Source organism: Podarcis bocagei (genome assembly GCF_964188305.1).
Source record: "Podarcis bocagei genome assembly, chromosome: 8".
NCBI classification, from domain to species: domain Eukaryota; kingdom Metazoa; phylum Chordata; class Lepidosauria; order Squamata; family Lacertidae; genus Podarcis; species Podarcis bocagei.
Genome location: NC_138133.1, coordinates 43977268 through 44003079, shown reverse-complemented (window position 1 = coordinate 44003079; position 25812 = coordinate 43977268). Strand labels below are relative to the sequence as shown.

Below are 25812 nucleotides of genomic sequence, written 5' to 3'. Positions count from 1 at the left end.
CTTGTGTTGTTCATTTTATTATAAACCACTCACATATACCTACTAACTAATAATAGAAATGACCATAGTGTTGTTTACAGGGACATATTACAAACAGTTATTCATTCAAAAGGCTATTTTCCCTCACCTTTTGTTACATGATTTATTTATTTTTTAAATTTGGAACCAACTCAAAAACTTTTTGAGTTGAGATAAAATGAGAATTTTATCACATGTTAACCTTGGATGCAAAACTGCAAATAAAACAATGAAGCAACACAGATCTTCCTTCCTTTTTCTGATTATATCACTGGAACCGTTGACTAATATAAAGGGATTTTATTTTATTTATTTATTTTTAAAAAGAAACTTCTGAATGTATTTCTCACAGTCCTCCGTGTCTGAATTCCTCTGCATCTGTAATGCTTTGTTAGAGGAAATCATTTATAATGAAGTGAAGCATGAGGCAGCTATAAATTCAACAGAAATAAAAACAAAAATGTATTTACCAATACCAAGTATTTTAGAGATGGCAAAGGCAGATACAGAAGCTCATGTGGATTTTGTTTGATCCCTTCTTATCATTCTGTAGTCAGGTGTGCTGTGTAGTGACAGAAGAGCTCTTCACTTTTGTTGAATCAAAGGTAAAGACAGGTAGCAGAGGAGCTGTTGTGTGGAACTTAACAATGTTTCTGCATCAAATAAGAGCCTGCCTAGGTACTTGGAAGAGATGGTTACACTTTGAATATATTCTATGAGTATTTGTAACACAACTTTCATTTCATTTTCATTTTTATCTTTACAAATGCAGTATTGTTTCTTTTGTTTTTCATTATATATGCAGTACTATTTCTTGTGAATATATTTGTGACATATTAAAGTGATAAAAGATTGGATATAAAAGCTCTATTTTTGTCTTCTATCTATTTATCTGTGTAACTTCTTTCTATTGTATGCTCTTGATTTTGATTGGATCATAGCAATGGAAATAATAATTTAATTTATAAATTCAGGCTGTTTAAGATGGGAATAATGTTGTTTTGTGTTACTTCCATGGGCAAGGATGTGTTTTATGTATTTGTATGAGCTAAAGCATGGATCCTATGGTAACAGGGTACAAACTTATTTGAAAGCCAAGGTGTTTTTTAAAAAAACACCCCTTTCTTTTAATTAAAATTTTAAATAACTAATTGAGCACATTTTAAAGATGCATAAGGCAAATCCTTATTCATTGTCTCTCTGTTGATAATAATATTGGTCACAATGCGGAGCTACTATGTTTACTAATCCTAAACTTGTTTACTAAGAAATAAAGCCACACCGAGGAGTTAATCCCTCGTTATTTACAACACAGGTCTATAGACATGCTTAAATCAGTGAGAGAGACTGCAGATAATTTTAAAACCAATGGATTCTGTAAAAGACATATAAATAGATTGCACAGAAAGTTTTTCATGTAGGTAGATTTAAGCAGTTTTTGTTTAGGTAAAGTCAGGTTAGTTCCATTCAGAGTTATGACTGTGTTTCAGCAAGAAATGCCTGAAGGAAACATGTCTCAATACAGAATGCAATTGAATAAATATAAAGGAAGCAACAGCATCACAGTCCTTGGAAGATTTGACAAAGTGAATCCCATTGTAATAATAATAATAATAATAATAATAATAATAATAATAATAATAATAATAATTTTTTATTTGTATCCCGGCCATCTGGCTGAGTTTCCCCAGCCACTCTGGGCGGCTCCCAATCAAGTGTTAAAAACAGTACAGCGTTACATATTAAAAACTTCCCTGAACAGGGCTGCCTTAAGATGTCTTCTGAATGTCAGGTAAATGTTTATCTCTTTGACATCTGATGGGAGGGAGTTCCACAGGGCGGGCGCCACTACCAAGAAGGCCCTCTGTCTGGTTGTAAATGTGATTTGACTAATAGCCAATGATAGAGATGCCTAGACACAGAACCTGTGCCTGGCCACAGTAATAGGCTGCATGTGGGCCAATAAACTCAAATGGAATCTCAGAAAGATGTAAGACCTGCAAGTAAATGGTTCGCAGGTCCAGGAAACTGGTCAACTGCCTGGTCTGGAGGGGATCGCACTCCCTCAGGAGGATCAGGTCCTTAGTCTGGGGGTGCTCCTAGATGCTTCTGGGGGTGCTTCTCTGTCACCTGAGACCCAGGTGACCTTGGTTCTTAGGAGTGCCTTTAACTAGCGTTGCTTCGTCTCCCAGCATTGACCCTTCCCATATATAGCTATAACTTGCCCACTGTGGTTTATATGCTGGTAGCCTTGAGGCTTTACTACTGCAATGCACAAAATTTAAACTCCAGAGTTAAAATTTAAGCCCTGGGGCATCACCTTAACTAATCCACAAGTTTGGTCTGGCAAACAAGATAGTGCCATAGCTCTGCGTAGACACTGACTTGAACAGGAGGGGGCTGGAACTTCTTGGCTCCATGTAAAAGGAAACAGACCTTGGTCTAGTTCTGATGGCCAAGCACTAATAGATAGAAAATAATCAGTGTGGACATATGCTGGTGAGGAAATCTAGACTTGTTGGCTTCCACCCCTCCCTGTGATGCAGAACACAGAATTTCCACAGGCATTACCTTATCAATTTTCATTTGTATGAAAGTTCTCTTTAACAAAGAATAAAATAGTACAATTTCTTAGGCACTGGGGGATTTCTAGTCTAGCCACTAGAGATTGTTACAGATAGTTTGAGCAAGAGTGCCAGCTATGGATACAATTTTTCCTTCTCTTGCTCTTTGAACCATATACCTTGGGCTTTAACATGTTTCATGTACATCCTGAATGCAGTCTTTGAGGTACACCTTAGCAACTACTGGGCCTTGGAGCCACTGTGGTTGGAATGCTTAGATCAGGATGAGGGAGAATTGGGTTCCATTCCCTTTTCACCATAAAGCTCCCAGGGTGACATTGAGTAAGTTACATTCTTTCACAGGAAACTGTGTGGGGAAAACATGGCTCCCCCCAAATAAAAATCAGAGCCAGACATTGCCCCCCTGTGCAATTTCCTCTGAGAGTGATGGAATGTCATTGTGTGTGTCAAATTTTGGGCCTGCTCTCCCCCACCACCACATGTGACAAGGCAGCATTCGGCTTGCGGGTTCCGTGTCCAAGTACTCTTGCAGCCCACTTGGTATGAAAAGCTGGACCATCCTGGTGAAAATTCTAGGTTTATGCCATACTATGATCCTAACTTTGCATGACAGCAGCAAATTCCTCTGTAAAAATCAGGCTTTGCCCCATGGATGCATAAAACTGTGGTTTGGGGCCCATTTTAAGAGCAAAAGGGCTGCATAGTGCTTTCAGTGCCCCTTCTCCCCACAGCTTTTCTACCCTCCACACACACACACCTGGGTTCCAGCTGTACCAAGGAACCATTACCCCTGCACCTCCACAATAGAATCGTATTTGTTTTCTGACTAGTACAACTGGCTCAACAATAATAGAAAATTAGATAACTTGCAAGAATCCTGAAATGGCATTCATGTACAACATTGTAAAATGACTGTCACTTCACTGCGACCAAGGGCTTTGGAAGATAAGAAGCAGCACCTGCTGGGGCACAATGCATTCTAAGCTCTGTTTCCACTTTTCAGGTCCTTGGAAAAAAGCTGTGTGGACCTTATAGAAGTCAATAATATGAACCCCAAAATCCAGTCTCATCATGCCCACGCTAGCCTTCAGATACCTCAGCCCACACCACTTACACCTCCATGGTGCAAGAGTGACATGGGGGAGAAACTGCTGTTATAGCCCAAAAGCAACTCCACAAGGCCTTATGTGGTAATCAGTAATTTTCCTTCTTTGTTACTTTGCCACACCTTTATGGAAAGAAAGGGAATGGCCAGTCTATGAATATGACTATTGCCCCATGGAGTTTGGCTCTGGTGCTTCAATCTCACCCCATCCCACTAAACTGAATGAAAGGAATGTTTGACTTCAGTAGCCTACCTTACAAATGTGCTTTGGAAATAATTTCCCTCTCTGCCCATGCCTCCTTAAGGCGGCCTGTTCCATCGTTGTAATAATCAGGGCTATGCAGTGTTTGGAAAACTTTGTCTACCATTATGATGACTGATTTAATACTGTCAGTGAAGTTGGGCAAGTGTGTTGCCAGCAATCCCATCTGAAACACGATAAGCTTATCACTTCTGTTAAATTTCCCCACTTTGATCCACCTCTTTTGTGCACTTCCTCAAAGCTCTCCTCAGCAACTTTTTCTTGCAAAAGCTGAGGAAGCATTAGGTTATCATTTTCCAGCTTTCCTACAAACAGATAAAATGCTTCTTTGGATGATAATTGTGTGGACCAACATGCAGTAGTATTGTGATGTTAAGCAGAATATTCCAAGTGGTTGAAGAGAAAATGCACTTTCACATAATTGCACCACTCTGTGGAGGAGGTATAATGTAAACATTTCCCAGTAATCACAGGTTGAGTTAAAGAGCTTGTTGGAAGCCTGTGGTGGAATGCTCCAGACTGGACCTGAAATGGTGGGTTTTATTTATTGTATGAGCCTAACTAGGCATTTCATGCAGGTACTTATAGAAAAGAAATTGACTGTAGTTTGAGTTCATCATCAACATCATCATCATCATTTTTTATTTGTATGCCGCCTTTCCACAGTTAAAAAAACAATGCTCAAGACGGCTTACAGCATGACAAGATTTACATAATTACAAAAATCATAAACAATAAATAAACCACATCAAAAAAATACACAACCAAATGGGAAACAATTTCCACATAAATCAAAATCTAAAACTAAGAATACAACATTAACATCACAGTTTAAAATGACATAGGTAAAAAATAACAGCAATTTAAACAAAAAGAAAAGAAAACGGAGCCCTCTCTGCCCAGCAGCAGCAGCAGTGGCAGCAGTCCTTTATAGGGCCCATCAGGCCCCGCCCTGGGCCAGGTGGTGAGTGGCAGGACTGGGGCCCTCAGGTGCTGAGCAGGGGAGTTCATATGTTTATTGTTGTAGCCAAAGGCCAGGACAAACCTTTATTAGGCAATAGTATTAATAAAATAATACAGAACACGCATCCATAATATAAAAATCAATGACGACATTGCCAAGGTCCTGAGCATTAAAATACAGTTTCCCTTCTGCATCTCTGACAGTTCCAATTCAATATTTATTAGCCTTTTAAAAATGAAATCTGCCAGCATCCATGATGTAAGAAAGAAAAGTTACTAGAGACACCAGCAGACTCAAATCCGGCTTGATTTCGGATTAAAACCCCGAATCATCACAACAATTTATTGCAATTTTATTTAACTCCCTTTTTCTGATTATTGTTATTTTTTGCAGCCAGTGCATAGAGGGCTACTCTCTGTGTTATAAAGATATTAAAAAGGTAAAGGTACCCCTGCCCGTACGGGCCAGTCTTGACAGACTCTAGGGTTGTGCGCCCATCTCACTTAAGAGGCTGGGGGCCAGCGCTGTCCGGAGACACTTCCGGGTCACGTGGCCAGCGTGACAAAGCCGCATCTGGCGAGCCAGCGCAGCACACGTATTATATCCGTGATATTATTGTCACTCAAAAGAACCTCATCATTTTTGCCAGGGTGTGCCTACTTCTTTGTGTGAACAAAGATTTCAGAAAGTGATCTCTGGGTCTTTTAACAGAAAATGAGTGATGTATTCCATCTGAGGTTGACGACAAAGACAAAGTCTGTCTGCATATGGGACTTTGTTGTAGAGCCATCCAATACTGCAGTGAGCTTTCCAGAGGTGCTTATCTTTCAACTCCATATAACACAGCACTCAATGGTATAGTAGCAATAGTAGCATAGTAGCAATTTTCAAAATATTTTAACTGAGCGCAGTTCACTCTTGCCTTAATTGTTGGCCACCCAGATTCTGTACAAAGAAGAGCTGTTGATATTCCTGATGGTAGAGAGTATAGGTGGTAATAATAATCATCATCATCATCTACACAGTTTCCAAAACTTCAGTGGAGTTCACATCAGAGCACCTGATTTCAACACCATAGAGCATTTCAGTAAGCACCAAATATCTTTGCAGTATCCCTTCTATTACAATAAGATGTGTTGATTGTGTGTAGTTATTAATTGTAGAAGTTATCAAATAGGCCTCTGTTCTGTGACAATTTGCTGGTAGACATCAACAAGATTTAGATATTTGGAGTGTCATGTGCCTTCAGACCATTCTCTTGGCATTATTCTATTTCTCTATGTTCTCTGGATACATAATTCAGTTACTTACAATGGTCAACACTGGGTTGCCATTTCAAAAAGTAAATTTCGAAGGAGACCATCGAAATTGTAGGGCTTTTTTTTTACTTTACAAAATTCCCTTTGAGATGTCTTATTTAGACATTTGTTGTTGTTTATATATCTATGTCATATTTTAGTGTTAAAAATACGGCTAATGTAATGTGATTTCTCAAGATGTGCTGGAGTTACACTACTTGATGATCTTTTCAGAAAGTTCATGCGTTTTTTGAGGGTGTTTCCAAAAATCAAAATGCTGGAAGATGCATATAACACATAGAATTCTGTACTCTCCCAAAACCCTGTATTAATTTACACATATTATAACTGCCACTGATGGAATCTGGATCCCTGATCCCTTTAGCTACAGTGGTGTTCTAATGCTCTATGGTTATTGTGTGAAACAAATCTTGTTCCAACTCTTTTGCAAATGTTAAAAGATCCACCTTGTTACACAGGAGACTTTCCCAAACCATAATGGTAAATGTTTGTTTTTCTTAAAAGTTCTTTCTAAATGTTTTGTGCATTTTCATTTATTTATATATTGCATTGTGTACTAGCAGTCTGGACAAGGCAGTGTCAATACAAAGAGCCTTTTTCATTCCTCTCTTCTCTTTTTTCCTTTCCTTTTTTTAAGTTAATGGCAAATGACTTATAGCCTTCTAGTGGAAAAGAAACAAATCATTTTTTGTCTCTTAGTTTCACTCTCACAACAGGGGCTCTTATGAATCTCCAGGGCTACTAGCGGCTGATTGAGCTTTCATTTCTTTTCTTGGGAAGTGCATGAAAGGTTTTAAGTCTTGACACAAACAGGAAAACAGAGTCCAAGCATTTGTCCTAAAGGCATGAAACCCTAAATAGTCACTGTGCAGTGATAGTCTATTTCCCTCAAGGACCAGCAATTCTCTTGTTCCTTATTCTTTCAAGACTAGAAGCACAAAGCTTTATTTTATCTCATTTTCAACACGCTTTGAAAACTCAGAATGCAAATGCTTGTTTAAGGAAGGCTCTATTGTCACTTGGTTATGGCAAAACTTGTTCTCTCTCACTCCCATCTTTAATATATCTTCACTGAAACTTGGATCGGCTAAAGGTAAGATTTGCATATTTGTGAAGAGTCATTATTTTCTTTATGGGTTTTCTTTATGGGTTGAAAATCCTTGTTATATATTGATAAGATATCTGCATGTATGTAATCGTCTTGATGGGCAAAATGGGCAAAGAAATGTTAGTACCACAGTACAATGTATACTGAGACTAAGTTACCGTATTTTTCGCTCTATAACACGCACCCGACCTTAACACGCACATAGTTTTTAGAGGCAGAAAACAAGAAAAAAAATATTCTAGACGAAACAGTGGATGTATGATTTTTGTGGTTCATGCTGTAGCCACAGACATGTGATCTGATGGTGAGTTTGAGGTAGCCCAATGCAAAAATCCTGAGGATCTATGTGGATCCATGCTTTGTAACCACATTTTTGCACCACTGCGGCCCCAGGCAACAGTGGGTGCGTGATTTTTTTTGGTGCAAGCTGTAGCCATGGACATGCTATGTGATCTGATGGTGAATTTGGGATGACCAGTGCAAAAATCCTGAGGATCCATGTGGATCCATGCTTTGTAAACACATTTTAAGTGGGGAGGGAAGGAAAAGCCCTCAAGGGCCAAGGAGCACGCGTGGGGTGGGTGGAGAAGGATGCTGTTAATAATGCAGAAGAGGGGTATAAGAGGAGAAGCAAGCAGGCTCTGCTTCTCTCCCTCCTCCCTGGCTCGCTGAAAAACTTTGCTGCTATTTAGCCAGCGGAGTGGGGAGGAGAGAGGGACAGAGAGCCTGCTTGCTTTAAAGGAGCCAACCGGACAGGAGCCGCTTACACTCGTGTAAGCGGCTTCTTTCCTCTCCCGCTTTGCACCTTTAAAGCAAGCATGCTCTCTGTCCCTCTCTCCTCCCCACTCAGCGGCTCTTCTCCCTCTTTGCTGTTTCAAAGCGAGCCACGGAGGAGGGAAGGAAGGGGACCCACGGATCCTCTGCTCACGACTGCAGCAGATCCCCCCGCCATCCGTAGGCATTCGCTCCATAACACGCACAGACATTTCCCCTTACTTTCTAGGAGGAAAAAAGTGAGTGTTATGGTGCAAAAAATACGGTAGTTGCATTTAATTCCCATTGAAATCGAAGGAACTTAAGCTATGGCAAAAATTTCACACTGATTTCAGTGTGACTTAAGTACAGTGTAATTAGTTTGGATCAAACACACTTGTTATTCAAAACCCCTGACAGAAATTATGGTTAATTCAATAAATTTAATATATATCACAGTTATTCTAATTAAAGAAAGTTTTGAAGCTTAAACCTTAAAGTTATACATGAATGTTCTAAGAAACTAAGAAACCCACCCCAGGATGTAAAATCCAAGAGATTAAAACTGCCTTAACTGTTCCTGCTCTTCTTATGTTAGATACAGAACAATATTATGTCAAATATAGTATATTAAAAGCATGCAACACATCATAATATTTTAGCAGATGTAGCCTGTACTTGCACAGGAAGATACTAAAAAATTCTGTTTAAATCTAGACTGAACGGATTGACCATAAATGACAGCCTTGCCTAACATGCATTTCAGTAGGAAGTGGGCTTTAAAAGCTACATTACAGTAAAAGCCAGGATAAACAATTTGGGAGGCTCATGGGAAGATAGCATTACAACCACTTATTGTGCTTATGTTCCTAGAGTGCTTGCAGAGAGAGACAGAGAGAAGCGAGAAAACCTTCGAAATATGGGAAATCATCCATAAAATATTTGCTCATATAAGGGATTTATCAATGCATAAGGGGAAACCTTGCAAAGTTAAAAGGATCCTAATTTTTAACAGCCTTTTTAGAGTAGAGCATCTACATGCAGCTGATCAAATAATGCATCACAGATGCTTGGTGCACCCATACTGTATCATCCTGAGAGGCAACCAATTCTGAACAGGAGGCATATTTTGAATTGATCAGTGGAGCATCAGCTATGTTGGATTTTCCCTTTGCCACAAACAAAGGGCTCTTGTTAACCCTTTCTTTGCAAGTATAGAGAGCAGCAGAGGTTGTGGAAGAGCTACCCCTTTGGGCAGCCTGGCAGTCCATCCTTGCTTGCTTGCATCTTGGAAAATGAAGTAGCAGCTGAAGTGCACAAGGGCAGAATTCTGAGAGTTGCTGCTTATATGGGAGGAGAAGGCTAAAGAATGCTTACAAACAGGGCTAATGTGGTTAAAGTGAGACTGAAAGTATATAGAACCTATACAAAAAAGGAGTGAGGACTCACTAGTAGAATCTGGTAATTACCAAACTCAAATTCTGATGCTCTTTGTCATCACTTAAACCAGGGGTGAGCTATCTCAGGCCCTGGGAACAATGCAGCTCTCTGAATCTCAGTGTTGGGGTCTCACAATAAGCCACACAATATCCCCAGGCCACAACCTCTTTCCCCAGGCTATATTCCCTGGAATGTGCCATTGGACTGTGACAACTCCTCTTGCTTGGTGGGTGGAAAGGTTTGTACTGAAACCTTACTTTACATGGCTGGAATGCAGCTTACAGTACAAAGGCAAGAATGTCATTCATTGGCCTGCCTTCCTTTTCCTTTAATGCCACCCATTTTTGTCTCTGTCTCTACCCCGCTGTCCTCCAGTGCGTGTGACATGCACACATCAAAGGTTGCCCAGGAGCAACACCTGAACAGATATATATATACAGCCAATTAAATGCCACAGAGGGTTGTCATATACATCTATTATTATTATTATTAATGTAACATTTTAAACATACACATTTTAAATCATTTTTAAACAATCCCTTTTAAAGTTTGAATCATCGGTAACCAAGTCTTTCCATAGTAGGCAAGGAGTACACTGACGATTTGTTGTGTATGTTTTTATAAATTCCTTTGGGAAGCACTTTGTTTGCAAAGCAATCTATATGTCTCAAAAATAAATAAAATAAATAAATTGAAGCTCAAGTTGTACTTCTAACAAAAAAAACCAGGAAGGTACATAATAACAACCAAATGGTTCTAGCGCTCTCCAGACAATTTTACAAGTTAATATGGCAAGCCAACCAGTGAAGAATAACACTTTACTATGCTGCTTTATAAGCAATGTCTTGTATTTATTGCAGTTAATATCTGGATGCTCAGCGTAAGTAAATGTGAAACTAGCATTCCACTGGGCATCACATTTGGAATGGTATTTAGGATGTTGTATTGAATCACTTTTATCAGCCATGGCTTATTTGACAATGATTTTTCCTGAAAGAATTTGCTCCATGTGCTGCATATTCTGATATACTCCTGATTAGGCCACTGTAACACAATCCATGTGCAAATTAAAAAAAGAAAGAAAGTTGTTTGGAGGTTGCAACAGGTGCTGGATGTGGCGGCCATGTTAATGTATTGTGGTGTTAGTCACATAGAGCGTAAAACATGGATCCTCTGTGAGCTCCAGTGACTACTAGCTTGCTGGTGCTTCCCTTTATGAACCAGGTCCACTTGAGGGAATGATTTCCTGTAAGTTTTTGACTGGTTGATTTTCTGTCACATTAGTGTGACGAGGGCTTTTTTGTGGGTGTTGAACAAATTATGGAAGCAATTGCACATTGAGTTTTGTCATATTGCTAGGCTTTAGAGACAAGCTTTTCATGGTTGATGTCTAATTGCTCTACTCTATATATTTTCTGATGCTTTTAAGCTTTCTTGTTCTCTGCCTTGAGAACTGTTATACCGAAATCACTGAAACCTGGTGGGATAAGTCCCATGATTGGAATGTAATAATGGGGGGATACAATCTATTTCAGAGAAACAGACCAAACAAGAAAGGAGGAGGAGTGGCGTTATATGTCAGGGATGTGTATACCTGTGAAGAGATCCAAGATTTAGAACCTCAAAGCCAAAGTGAGAGCATTTGGGTCAAAATTAAGGGAGAGAAGAATAACAGAGACCTCATTGTGGGAGTTTACTATAGATCCCCAAGCCAAACGGAGGACATAGATGATGCCTTCCTGGAACAGATGGCCAAGCATGCAAAAGGAAGGGAGATAGTAGTAATGGGGGACTTCAATTACCCGGATATTTGTTGGACGTCAAACTCAGCCAAGAGCATAAGGTCAAACAGATTCCTCACTGGCCTTGCAGACAACTTCATTGTCCAGAAAGTGGGAGAAGCAACAAGAGGAACAGCCGTTTTAGATCTGGTCCTAACCAATGTTGATGACTTGGTTAGTGGGGTAGATGTGGAAGGATCATTAGGCGCGAGTGATCATGCTCTTCTGAAGTTTACTATACAGCGGAAAGGAGCAGCCAAGCATACTAAGACTCAATTTCTTGACTTTAAGAAAGCCGACTTCATAAAACTTAGGGAAGTGCTGGGTGAGATCCCATGGACAGCAATACTAAAAGGAAAGGGAGTTCATGATGGCTGGGAGTTTGTTAAGAGGGAGATACTAAAAGCACAACATCAGGCAATACCATTGAGACGGAAACATGGAAGGTGCCTAAAGAAGCCAGGGTGGCTATCTAAAGAACTTTTAACTGAATTAAGATTAAAAAAGGATGTGTACAAAAAATGGAAAAGGGGGGAAACCACCAAAGAGGAATTCAAACAAATAGCCAGCACGTGTAGACACAAAGTCAGAAAAGCTAAAGCACAGAATGAACTCAGGCTTGCTAGAGAGGTTAAAAGCAACAAAAAAGGCTTTTATGGGTATGTTCGTAGCAAAAGGAAGAACAAAGAAACAGTGGGGTCACTCAGAGGAGAAGATGGTGAAATGCAAACAGGGGACACAGAAAGGGCTGAACTCCTCAATGCCTTCTTTGCCTCAGTCTTCTCCGATAAAGAAAACAATGCCCGACCTGAAGAATTTGGAGCAAATGATTCAGCAAAGGAAACACAGCCCAGAATAACTAAGGAGATAGTACAAGAATATTTGGCTAGTTTAGATGTATTCAAGTCTCCAGGGCCAGATGAACTGCATCCAAGAGTATTAAAAGAACTGGCAGATGTGATCTCAGAACCACTGGCAGTCATCTTTGAGAATTCCTGGAGAACAGGCGAAGTCCCGGCAGACTGGAGGAGGGCAAATGTTGTCCCTATTTTCAAAAAGGGGAAAAGAGAGGACCCAAATAATTACCGCCCAGTCAGTCTGACATCAATAGCAGGGAAGATTCTGGAGCAGATCATTAAGCAAACAGTCTGTGAGCACCTAGAAAGGAATGCTGTGATCACCAATAGTCAGCATGGATTTCTGAAAAATAAGTCATGTCAGACTAACCTGATCTCGTTTTTTGACAGAATTACAAGCCTGGTAGATGAAGGGAATGCAGTGGATGTAGCCTACCTTGATTTCAGCAAGGCATTTGACAAGGTGCCCCATGATATTCTTGTAAAGAAGCTGGTAAAATGCGGTCTTGACTATGCTACCACTCAGTGGATTTGTAACTGGCTGACTGACCGAACCCAAAGGGTGCTCATCAATGGTTCCTCTTCATCCTGGAGAAGAGTGACTAGTGGGGTGCCACAGGGTTCTGTCTTGGGCCCGGTCTTATTCAACATCTTTATCAACAACTTGGATGATGGACTCAAGGGCATCCTGATCAAATTTGCAGATGACACCAAACTGGGAGGGGTGGCTAACACCCCAGAGGACAGGATCACACTTCAAAACGACCTTGACAAATTAGAGAACTGGGCAAAAACAAACAAGATGAATTTTAACAGGGAGAAATGTAAAGTATTGCACTTGGGCAAAAAAAATGAGAGGCACAAATACAAGATGGGTGACACCTGGCTTGAGAGCAGTACATGTGAAAAGGATCTAGGCGTCTTGGTTGACCACAAACTTGACATGAGCCAACAGTGTGACGCGGCAGCTAAAAAAGCCAATGCAATTCTGGGCTGCATCAATAGGAGTATAGCATCTAGATCAAGGGAAGTAATAGTGCCACTGTATTCTGCTCTGGTCAGACCACACCTGGAGTACTGTGTCCAGTTCTGGGCACCACAATTCAAGAAGGACACTGACAAACTGGAACGTGTCCAGAGGAGGGCAACCAAAATGGTCAAAGGCCTGGAAACGATGCCTTATGAGGAACGGCTAAGGGAGCTGGGCATGTTTAGCCTGGAGAAGAGGAGGTTAAGGGGTGATATGATAGCCATGTTCAAATATATAAAAGGATGTCACATAGAGGAGGGAGAAAGGTTGTTTTCTGCTGCTCCAGAGAAGCGGACACGGAGCAATGGCTCCAAACTACAAGAAAGAAGATTCCACCTAAACATTAGGAAGAACTTCCTGACAGTAAGAGCTGTTCGACAGTGGAATTTGCTGCCAAGGAGTGTGGTGGAGTCTCCTACTTTGGAGGTCTTTAAGCAGAGGCTTGACAACCATATGTCAGGAGTGCTCTGATGGTGTTTCCTGCTTGGCAGGGGGTTGGACTCGATGGCCCTTATGGTCTCTTCCAACTCTATGATTCTATGATTCATTGATTCTATGATTCTATGAAATGTGGGCTATACATTTTCTAAGTAAATAATTGGATTATGCCTCCCTTGCCTTTAGATCTGAAGGTGGTTACTTATACCCAGTGCTTTTTTTCTAGGGGGAGGGCAGGAGTAGGCATACCCCTAAACATTTTGTGAATCTAAGTTTGGCCTCGTTGAGGGGCACTATTTCAATATGCGTAGGAAAGTGAGAATACCCCTAAACATTTTTTAGAAAAAAGCACTGCTTATAACTCTCTGATATGCAAGGTTTGCCAGACACACATTTTGAATAATGCATTGTCAATTGCTCTTACAATGTTGTTTACTCTTTCATGGAACTGAAACAAGGAGAAAAATACCTCGAGTAGCAATAAGGCTTTACTCTACTGCCCATGGTTTCCTAAAACATATTGTCAGCATTAGATTGGAGATAAGCGTGTTTCACTCATGTCTCCTGCACCTGTTCAAGGGATTAATCACAAAGTTAGTACATTGCCTTGTGCAACACAAGAAGCCATGTGGCTGTTCAAAACATTTATGTTGTCTTTGATTCAGAAGTAGTCATTTAAGAACAAAGAAGAAGAAGAAGAAGAAGAAGAAGAAGAAGAAGAAGAAGAAGAAGAAGAAGAAGAAGAAGAAGAAATAAAAAGTATAAATGACATCTGGCTTTTTCTTCCCTTCCTTCTTTGCTTGTTGAATTATTTAAGCTTCTCCCAATTTCCAGGTTTCTTAAGTTTGCGGTAGCAACTGTATCTTGTACTTGTTATAAATAATTTGTATAGCAGCATGTGAGTTGCTGGCAAAGCCCTGCTCAAAGCCACCCTGCCGATTCAGCTGCTGTTTTTTTACTCTTGTTTGATTTTAGTGATGCTGCAGGTTGTACAGTGCAGACTGCAGCCTTGGCAAAAATGGGAAATAGTACATAGTGTTTGCTAGAGATATTAGTACCTCCCTCAGACACCACTAGAAGTCCTTGAATACAAAGAATTAGATATATCTCCATTTTACGGCAAGTGTGATATGATCCATCTTCTCATGTGGCAACTTCAATGTATGCATCCAAACCCTTTATCCTATTCCAGTTCTTAATCACAGAGCTGCATGGTCTAGTTGTATTTCAATACTGTTCAGGGTTTAAGTCCACCAATTTATCCATCTGTAAGCTTTTAGTACTAATTTTAATTTAGTCTTGGTTCAGACAGTAGTGTTTACTATTCTTTCCTGCTCTCTCTTTGGGTATATATTATACACCTGTGTATTTTAGTATACTCTGAGACATAGAATATTCCAGTATATCATAGCTACACAAAGTAATATAAGTACTAGGGGTGCAAGTCGGATTAATTTAAAAGCCTTTAATTGACAGAAAGTTGGTCCCTGATTAATCGGACAGCAGAATTAACTTTTTAAAAAGTTTACATGTATAAGAACTTTTAAAAAAAGATAGCAGCAAACAGCATATTTGAAAAAATATTCCGTCACACATAAGGGAACGACTCTTTTAAGTTGGTGGCTGAAGTATACACGTGCATGATTATCCAAATTATTTTCTTTAACAAAATGCGTATACCATTTGATTGTATTTTTAAAAAAACCTGTAAGCATTCCACAGTTTTTTTAAAAATAAAACCATTAAAATTATTAGTTAAAATAGGTATTTATAATATTCAAATGATTATTAAAATCCAGAGTAGCTAAAAAGAAATAAAACACATGTGACTTATGTATGGATAGGCTTGCCTAAACAAAAATGTTTAAAGCAGGCAGCAAAAAGAGTACAGCAAAGTTGTCTGCCTGATGCCAACAATCAGGGAGTTCCATAGTATCAGACTGATTTCTTTCAAGTGATGGAATTAGTATTATTTGCAACCTGTAACAGTGCCAGTTCTGCAGGTCAAAACAGTCAAATGGGGTTATACGGAACGTGAGGAATAAGGGGAAGTATGCATCCCCCCCAACAGTTGGCCATATGCAAATTAATGTAGATTTAATTGACCAAGCAATTAAAACACAAACAGTGGGTGACCTATGAGTATCCCTTATCAAACGCCACCAGGTCAGTTGTCTACCTATCACTATGTAGCAATCTGGGGCTGCTGAAAATACAATGAAAAGTGCCAAGAAGGCAGGTGATGATGTACAATATCTGCATTTTCTCCCACACTACTCCCACCTGCTGTAAGGCAAAACTTTCTGTATTAAACAACAACAACAAAAAAAGATTGGACCACAGAGAAACAGAGCAAGAGAAGCTGAGGCTACCCTCAGCTTCCCTGCTCTGGGAGACGTAAAATAGATGTTTTGGTTGCTAGTTAGCAACTACCAGTTGCATTCACACACCAAGTTGCCCATTCCTTGGTATGTTTTGGTAGTGCATCATCTGTGACCACTGTGATCACTTAATTGTGGGGTGGTGGTTGTTTCATATTCTATGTCCAAGACTTCTCTGGCTTTCATACTAGAGTGATTAGTGAAACATTAACATGTCAGAAGTAGCAACAGATTTCAAGCAATGCTGAAGCACAAATGAGATTTTCCACCTGAAACCAATATAACATCATATTCTAAGTTTCTGAATCTCTTAAAAATGCAACCTGTGAATGATTTCTAAGTCGATGAAAGGAAGAACTGAGGCAGGTGAGCTCTGACGTAGAACAATAGTGGGCTTTTTTGTTCTACAGTGTTTATCTTCTAATGTAATTGCACTCCTAATTTGCCATTTCCTCATTTTTGTGTACATGAGCACATGTGCACGCTGCTCAGGCTTGCATCCCAGAGAGGCAGGGTGAACATAATGGGTGTAAAGCAAGATTCATCACTTGTGGATGAAACGGCGCTCCTTGCTTAACCTGGCTGCTCATCAAGATAGCTTTTCTCAGAGACATTAGGCTTTACTTTCTGCAGCAATAAAGCTGCCAATAAAGCAAAATTAAGGCAACAGCTATGACAAGCTCCAAGGAAATTACCATGTAGCCATACAAATACAGAGTTTTACTAGATGTCCATATTTACTATAATTATTCAGTTTAATTTGTAGAAAGAGCCATAGTTCAGTGATAGAGAACGTGCTATGCATGTGGAAGGACCCAGATCCACTCCCTGGTGTCTTCAGGATCTTTGGTAGAATTTTCAGCTTGAAATGTGAGTTGTTACAAGCTGGATGATACAGTTCTGGGCATTTATAATGCAGTTGGACTATAACACAATAGTTGTGCATATGCTTTGTATGCAGAAGTATCCCCTTTCAATTCCTGGCTTCTCTGGGTAGAAGGTGAGTTAGGAAACGATAGGAGAGGCCTCTGCTAGAGAGTCTCTGTGAATCAGCAGTAGCCAATGCTGACTTATGACATGACTGAGTATGTGGCAGATCTATTGGTTAATATGCTGACTGAATAGATAATGTTGTAGGGCTTTTGTGAGTCAACTAAGCAGGCCTGGTTACAGATTAAAGGCCCTACTTCCTTTATGCTAACTGCTTTGGGGCAAACATTCATGATTACTGGAGCTTCCTATCCATGTAATGATATACGATTGATTCTAAAGTTACAGTAAATGTAAAAAAAGTATTGCATGTCATCTTTAAATTACGCCTTTTCAGTATTTACCCAGACTAATTATTCTGCTTCATACTCAGTGCCTGCACATAATGATCCACTGCTATCCAAATAAGAACCCTCTCTATAAATGAGGATTAAATATGTCTGTTAACTACAATGTGGTTCTGTTGCTGCTCTTCTATGGATTCTTTGCTATGCATCGCTTAATTGAATGGAAAGCACAGTCATTCTGCTATCATTACTCAGCCTCTGATTAGGTGTCACTAAACTAGCTCTTTGTGTAGTATGATTTATTTAGCCTTTGAGTACATGAATGTAACTGCTAATTAGATTGATAAAGCCTATACAACAATCAATGTGTCTGATCGACTTTTAAATGTTGCACCAGTATTATGCAGAGACATGGTAAAAATCTATGTGTATCAGCAAGGAAAATAACTAATCCCTGTTTTATTCCATTACTAATGGAAACATAATGGTCCATGAAGCTCATGATCTTTCTTTGCCAACAAAATGATTTCCCAGGGAGCTTTTCTTTTGCAATTTTTTTCTGGGATGAAGTTAATCTAAGATCAGGATGCATTGGAACAATTTTCGTACCTTGCATATGCAATAAACACTTGGCAAATGGCAACTGCATGGTGGTATTTGTTTTACACTGGCTGGAGTTCTCAACCCCACCAATCATCCAACCCAGACAGCATCATTCTATATATTTCCCACATATTTTATTGAATCCATCTGGCTTAAAATTGAACCCCACGGATCTCATGTTGAGCTGTTCAAACTGATTTTGGCAGTGTGATCAACTTCACATCAGTTGGAAGGTAGGTCAGGTCAATGGAATAAGCCAAACATTTTGAATTAATAGACTAATGATAAATTCCAGGTTAGCTGACTTGCAACAGTTTCACTTTCTTATACAGCAAGCCCAAAACTTATACAGAGGTTATGTTCTGGGGGTAGTGCCTAAAGCCAAAATCGCGTGCTGTATGGGGTTCAATGGCTGGTGAGATTGCCAAAGTCATTTTTCTTTTCTGTCCCCTTAAAAAAAAATTCTCTTCCTTGCTTTGCACGTAAAGCTGAATACACACACATTAAATGTGAAGCTCAGCGACACAGGTTGCTTACTATCACAGTTCCGTTTATAGTGCTGTCACAATGCTGTCACATGTTAATGTGCTTCACATGTTTAACTTTCTTCATGCAAAAATAAAAATCAGTGTAAAAGTGAAGCTGCCCTAGGCTGTTATCTGAAAAAAAATATTAACTAGAAATAATCTTTATTTCAGTCAATAGGACACCTCCTTATAAAATGGTTTTAGAGTCATGCCACTATTAGTAATGAGTATGTGTCTGGCTTTCACCTATTATTTTGAGCAAATTGCAAATACTTCTGCAATTTAGAGATTACTGATGTGTTTTATATTTTAAATTTGTGTTGAGTAGGTGCGATTTTGCCTGTGAATATGTTATATAGATTTGTTTAATATTGTTGGTTATTTTAGATTTTGCTAGCATTACACAATCTGTTCTGTGTTTGTTATATGGTTGGAAGAACACCCTGTTGCTGGGACTATAAACTCTTTCTGCCTAATATGGGAGTGTGCATCACCAGCTGGGGCTAAATAAAGATGAAGGTGTGAGGCGTGGGGATGGCAAGGTTCTTGGTCAGTATTCTCCCTCTAGGAGGCTGGAAACATTTTAATTCCTTCACAGTGACTGACAGAAAATGTAATCCAAGCAAGCCATATTATGCTCATAGCTGTCAACTTTTCCCTTTTCTTGCCAGGAATCCTATTCAGAATAAGGGAATTTTCCTTTAAAAAAAAGGGAAACGACAGCTATGATTATGCTCCTTATTCTCTTTAGCCATCAGCTAATGTCATGCTGGCCACATGACTCAGAAAAACCGTCTGCGGACAAACGTCGGCTCCCTTGGCCAGTAAAGCGAGATGAGCACCACAACCCCAGAGTCATTTGCGACTGGACTTAACTGTCAGGGGTCCTTTACCTTTATCTTTACCTTTTTAAAGGTTGAAAAAAACCTCTTCCAACCTATGGGCGCAAATTAAGCAGATATTGATTTCATGCTATGTGTAGCCAAACAACAAACAAGCAGGAAGATGGCTTTCTGCTTAAGGCTGAAGCTTCCTGGTTGATGGTTTGACAAAGGATAAGTGGCTGTGAGAGGCTTCAGATTCAGCCAGCATAAGCGCTCAGCTGGTTTGAGGAAGTTACATGCTTCCTGCTGAACTGGGGTTGAGAATGTAAGAATGGCATAGCCATGGCTAAGCCGGGGGAGCCCCAGATCCACCTACTCCACCCACTCATTCCAGCAGATCTTGGATTTGGATTGTGCTGTTAAGTCTTTGCAAATACACTCAAAACTTGACTAGTAAGATTCTGTGATTTTTTAAATTCTTTAATCTGTGTCTTTCTGCAGGAAATCTCTTCCTCGATGCCAAAGAATTAACAGAATGCTGTCCAATGAATCCTTGCGGCCTCCAGTGTACAGCCGCTCCAATTCTCAAGCCTCTGTTGACAGCACTTCCATGGAAGATTTCTGGTGTGAGGTAGAAAATATCAAAGAGAACACAGAAGATAGGCAAGATGAGCAAACCCTATTAGATGTCAAGGCTCCAGACGGTGTGTATAGACACTTCAAATACATCCTTACATGTGCTTGCCTTACATTGTGCTGGCAAAATGGGACTTTGCCCCCTCTCCACCAGCGCCCTCCCCAAATCTGCTTCAGAGACACAGGAAAATGCCCAAAAGGGCATGCAGGAGGAGGCGAGGGTTGATGCACAAGAACTGCTTGTGCTGGTGGAATGATGTCCTTAGCACAACATTAAATACAACCCATTACATCTGCTTTAGAATTGCAAATTCTTTGAAAAACTCCTTGTTTTACACAAAGAACTGGGTACAATCTATACAGTAAGTACCAGTAGTAAATTTCACAGCGTTGTGGACTGCATGTTAGATGTGTATACAATATAGGTGTAGTAATTTAAGATAAATGCAGATGTTCAGTGAGTGGCGCATGTATTGGGCACATCCACCTGTGACAGTATGGGCCACAGTCTGTGCCATAAGAGAGGAGGGAGGGAGGCAAACACCAGGTAGCTGAGTCCCATCCTTCACCATTGCAACCACATGGATATATCCCCCCCCCTCCAAAAAATATTGATCTGCTAAACAGTCCTTTGACATCTGGAACATTTTTAACTAATTTCACATTCTCTCTCTATAGTGGGTAGACTGGTTAGGTAATAAATGTGAATAAGACCTCATACAAACTCAGGTTTTTGTAGGGTAGCGAGTTAACAGTTTTTTGAAAATATGTTCTTTTTTAAAAAGAAAACTTAAAAGTTTTTAATATCTTCTCTATAGTCATACAAGTTGCGTAATTTTATAAAGTTGCCCTATAATTCATCAAAGGTGCACCTTAATTGGCTCACTCGTGTTTTTAAACAGTAGCATCTTCAAAATCTTGGCAACTGTCCAGCCAGCATTAAGGTCATCTTTTCAGTCCCTCTGATTTCAAGTGGAGTAAATTCCCTGGAGCTAAGCAACTTTTTAACTCTCCCACTGAAATCAGCGAAGCAGGCAGAATGACCCAAAATGTGTTCATTTCTAAGTACTCCCACATAAGTCAGTAGGACTTACTTCCTAGCAAGTCTGCTTAGTGTTGCAGGTTTTAAAGTGCTTAACGTTGCCTAGATTATGCTCAGGCTCTCTAAATGTATCCCAAACAGAGATCCTTTATATATTGTATTTTTTAAAAAAAAAGTATGTGAAAGTGCCATTGAGGCGACCTGGAGGTTAAATATCAGCTTGGAGACAGGAGAATGAGTTATTAGTCCTGTTTGTGGTCTTCCAAACAGTTTCAGAAGACGCATACAGTTTCATTGGCCTCAGGGGCCGAATCAATGAGTTGGTCATGCTGCTATACTGAGATTGTGTTGATAAAGATTACGAGGAAGCATTCTCTCAGGCTGAGAGAGGGAAAACTTCACTTTCTTGGAGCAGATGGCAATTTAATTTTCTATGTCTGTGTCTGCAAGACTAGTCCAACATTTTCTGAGAGGCTTAAGAATTGGCTGGGATATGATTTTCTAATTTCCTTTTTTAATGTCTGTCACTTCTTTACTTTCCCCCATAAAACTGTGGGTTCTGCACAGCTAAATCATTGTGTATGTGGAAAGAGTTTCATGTGCACAATGGAATGTCCATCACCCTCTTTCCCCATACATCCTCCACCCCACCCCCCAATGATCTTAACACTCTCTGCTTACCTACTCTCTTAAGGCGTCCATTGCCCATTGGGGCCCAGCTCCCCATCTGAGGATCAACTGCCTCATGCAGATTTGAGGCCAGATGTTCTGAATAGCAGAACTTATTAAGGAATTTTGTGCTGCTGCTGCTGCTTCTTCCCTTTCCCACTCCTTATTGCCATATTAACACATGCCTACTCTTCCACAGAAGGGGAGCTGGAAGCTGAATGGTTGCAAGATGTCGGTCTGTCTACATTAATATCAGGCTCTGAAGAGGAAGATGGAGAAGCACTGCTGTCCACGCTGACCCGCACTCAAGCAGCAGCAGTGCAAAGGAGATATAACACCTATACTCAAACCATGAGAAAGAAGAATAAACACGCAGTCAGAGATGTGCGTGATATTTTTGGTATTCATGACACTCCTGTAAGTAGTATGCTTATTACTTTGGAAATTGTTGGAACTGTCTTTTATTAAGGATAAGGGTTCGGTTTAAAGGGCCTTTGGGCATACTAGTGGGCACCTAAATGTTGAGGAAATGCACTGAAAACACACCTTGAATTTTCCAACCTGCAAGTTAAGCAAATGCGCATTTTTCCAGGAAAAAGGGCTGCATCAGTTTGCTTAGCTTTGTATAACCTGTCTCTGTTTAAGAGCCCATACATTAGAAGACTATGTAAAGATGGTAATTAGTAGCAGAAACAAAAATATTCTTATAATCCTGAATGTGCAACAGAGGCAAACTTCTTTCCACCTGCCCTTGTGATATGGATTCATCTGAGGGACTGATGCATTGCATCTGTAATTCTGCCAATTTCTTCCCTCTTCTTTTTTTATTTGGTGCTTAGTGCACCCCAGACCCCAGACACTCATGCATCTCTCTCACATGCACACCACAGACACCTGTCCCTTTCATAACAGACCACATATACCTCCCTCCCACCGCCTTCTGTCCCCTCTCTTTCACACTCACACACATATACAACTTCCTTCCTCTGCCCAAGTGCATCTCTGCCTCACCTAGACCACACTTACACACAGACCCCGTTCTCTGTGCCCAAGTGCATTTCATCTCAGTCACACACAGAGAGTGTACTTGAGCACTTCCTACACACTTTCATGGGTGAAGGAAGTGCATGTCATAAAAAATAATAATAATCAGCTGCCACCACCACCCAGGTGCCCATTAGGTCCTGATATCTATAATAACGGATCCCATAAAAAGTAAATCATAGAACAAAAATAAAACTTGACACAAACTTCATATTGCATCTTTGTATTAATAATTCTTATGCTTTCTTGTCCTCAGCCCACATTTGAGGCCATACCAGTGTCACCTGTTGCAACCAATGGCATCCAAATTCCTGCACAGAAACCAGGTTGGGAGAAGGTTAACTGTAAGTACACACTAAACAAACACGGGGATTCTTGGTCCATGGTAGCATTGTCTTATTTTATAGGCTATTATCTATTCATAATTATCTCTGAGCAAGCCCTACTGAACTCACTGGGACTTCTGGTTTGAAACCCACTGTCAGTGTACTAAATGAGCAAAATATTTGTGCTTTTATTAGGTACTGCCATTGGCAAAGTGCTTATGGCCTAATCTCAGTTAATATAGGTTGTGTTTGTAAATGACAAAGGGCGCAATCTGGCTAAAATCAAGCACTTTTTAGTTCCATTATTTCAGTGTTGGGGAGAAAAGCACATGCAGCTTTCTGATAACAGCACAGCTTCCGTCTTTTCTCCACTCCTTTTCCTCATCTCTTCCTCTCTAGGTCAGGGATAGCCAGTGTGATGCCCTTCATATGTTCTGCCCTATAATGCCCATTGCATATGGCTGTGGCTTGTTGAAATCGTAGTTCAACAACATCTGGAGAAAGCTACTTTGGCTACCGCTGCTCTAGCCAAGCCATTTCACGTCCCTGGATAATGCACTGCTAATGCTGTTAACACTAAGCCAAGAAATGGGGTTATCTTACTCCATTGCTCAGTGGTAGCAATAGCAGGAACAGCATTCTTCTGGGTACTCTTTCGGTAATGCACAAAGAATTATCTAGGTTACACCTAATGGTGCTGGTGTGCAGAATGCTCTAGCCCATGCTTCGCAAGGGGGATGCACAGAATTGCATTTCTTGGAATTCCCTTACCCAGGTGTTGCTTTCATCGCTAGTGCCATAGCAATAAGCCATTAAGTGCCTCACCATTTCTTCACTGTCAGATGCTTTGTCTGCATCAGAAACTTAGTAAAGAACGGAAGGGAGATTTCAGTTACAAATATATGCAAGTCTTTTGTGAATCTGCAAATGGCCTCCATCTATAGTTAGCCTTCACTATAGGCAAACACTGATGGTTTAAAACAAGAGTGAGGAAGCTGTGGCTCTCCTGGATGTTGCTGGACTACAATATCCTCATCTCTAACCAATGGCTATGCTGGCTGGGACTGATGGGAGTTGGGAGTCCAGCAACAATGGAGAGCTAACAGTTTCCCACCCCAATTTAAAGGTCTTCTGACTGGAATGATTGCTGCTTTCTCAGTGGCTAGCAGTTTTCTTTCTCTGTTATTCCTCCACAGAGAACACAGTATTCATTAAAAATATCTCTTATTTTTAGCTGGTAGCTGCCTAGAATGTGAATTCGAGAAAGACAGTCAGTTGGTGAAAGAAGAGCTATCTTTTGAGGTCTCCTTCTCCGAATCAATTGTGGTTATTCCAAAGCACAGAGAATGGCACAAAAACCAAAGATTAAGAAAGGATGAATCTTCCTTGCCTGTAAGTTGAAGCTCTTCCTATTTTGACATTATTTAATCCTTCAGTTGGTTTCTGCTTTCTACTACAATGGCTATCTTAAAAAAAGATTACAGTACCTTGTGTGTCTTTTTGGGGGGGTTGTGTGAGGGAGCAGACCTTGTTTTAAATGTTATGGTTGTGACAGTTTTATCTGTGGTATTTATCTTGTTAAGTTGCTTTGAGACTTCTTATTTTGTATAAAGTGACTTACAACTATAAACAACAACAACAATGATAATAATAACTGCTGGAATACTGGGGATGGTTACTAGGTGAGTAACAAGTTGCATAGATGAAGCTACCAAAATTGCCCACCCTGGGGCTTGTCTTGTTTTGGACAACTCACAATATTTTCATGTTTGAACAAAAGAAGCATTGCCCCTGACAGAAGTATGCCTCAGGAGCAAATTACAAAAGACAAGAGATAATCTGTTCATTTACTTCTTCCTTGAGTCCACTTCATCACCTCCTTTTCTTTTTGTTAAAAAGAAATGCCTAATAAAGTCAAAGCATTGTTCGTGGATCAATTTTAACATCAGTAAAGCTGGATCAAAATCAAAGTATGCCCTGAAGAATGGATGCTGCCTCAAGAATTCATCCATTCATTCCATACCATTTCTCTACCACTTTATATTGGGGGGGGGGGGACTCAATGCGATTTACAACCTACATTAAAACATCAAATAAAACATTACAGAAGAAAATCAGATATTTTTAAAAAATGCATTCAAAGCAACATAATTGACAGGAAACTATTATCTTAAAATATTTCAAAATGAGACATTACAAAGGAAGGTCAAGTATATAATACAGATTTAATGACAAAATAATAAGTGGCAAAATTGTGAGGGAAATCCCATAATATAAAAAACATGAACAAATAGCTTTCCCCCCCTTACTGTTAAACAAAATTTTAAAAGGATGAATGCCATAATTCATTGCCCTGCCAAGCTGTGTTGCTGGACCACTATAGCTGTCTCCTAATAGTTTCTAAACAGAGTTTCATTTATGTAAATAATGCATGAATTCAGTTCTCAGTGGGTTTCTTTGCCCTTTAACATTAAAGTAATTTATTGTAATTGAATAATGCAGGCAAGATGGCCTGTGTTCAGACATTCTTGTATCTTAGTCCTGTACCAAAGCCATTAGACTTCCACCCCTCAGCTTTCCCTGGGGATGCATAAACTTGTATTTGTATTCATACCAAATTACTTCAGAGGTTCTCATAAGATGGGGAAAGGCAGAAACTGCCCTTCCACACAGGTAGCCTGTTACCTGTAGACTTTTGTAACTGGTTGGATGTCCTCTTATCAATCTGTGGAAGTAAAATATCAGATGATTTCTAAAACCACAAACTATGCATATGAATGTAGGGTCCAAAGAAGTATGGAGCTTTCCGTAAGTTCTCTGCTT

General features: G+C 39.9%; 1 protein-coding gene across 2 annotated transcripts in view; it reads left to right on the top strand.

Moving 5' to 3' along the window:
- ARHGAP28 (Rho GTPase activating protein 28) overlaps positions 1 to 25812 on the top strand; it is a 62755-nt gene that overhangs the window by 14932 nt on the left and 22011 nt on the right. The window contains exons 1-5 of one of the 2 annotated variants that reach the window (XM_081205611.1): positions 7147 to 7346; positions 19774 to 19976; positions 21819 to 22036; positions 22920 to 23007; positions 24224 to 24381. In XM_081205611.1, the coding sequence (XP_081061737.1) occupies positions 19808 to 19976; positions 21819 to 22036; positions 22920 to 23007; positions 24224 to 24381 (633 nt within the window). In that variant the 5' untranslated portion in view covers positions 7147 to 7346; positions 19774 to 19807. Of the gene's footprint in view, positions 1 to 7146; positions 7347 to 19773; positions 19977 to 21818; positions 22037 to 22919; positions 23008 to 24223; positions 24382 to 25812 lie in introns of those variants that run through there. The other variant, XM_081205610.1, reaches the window with a different exon arrangement.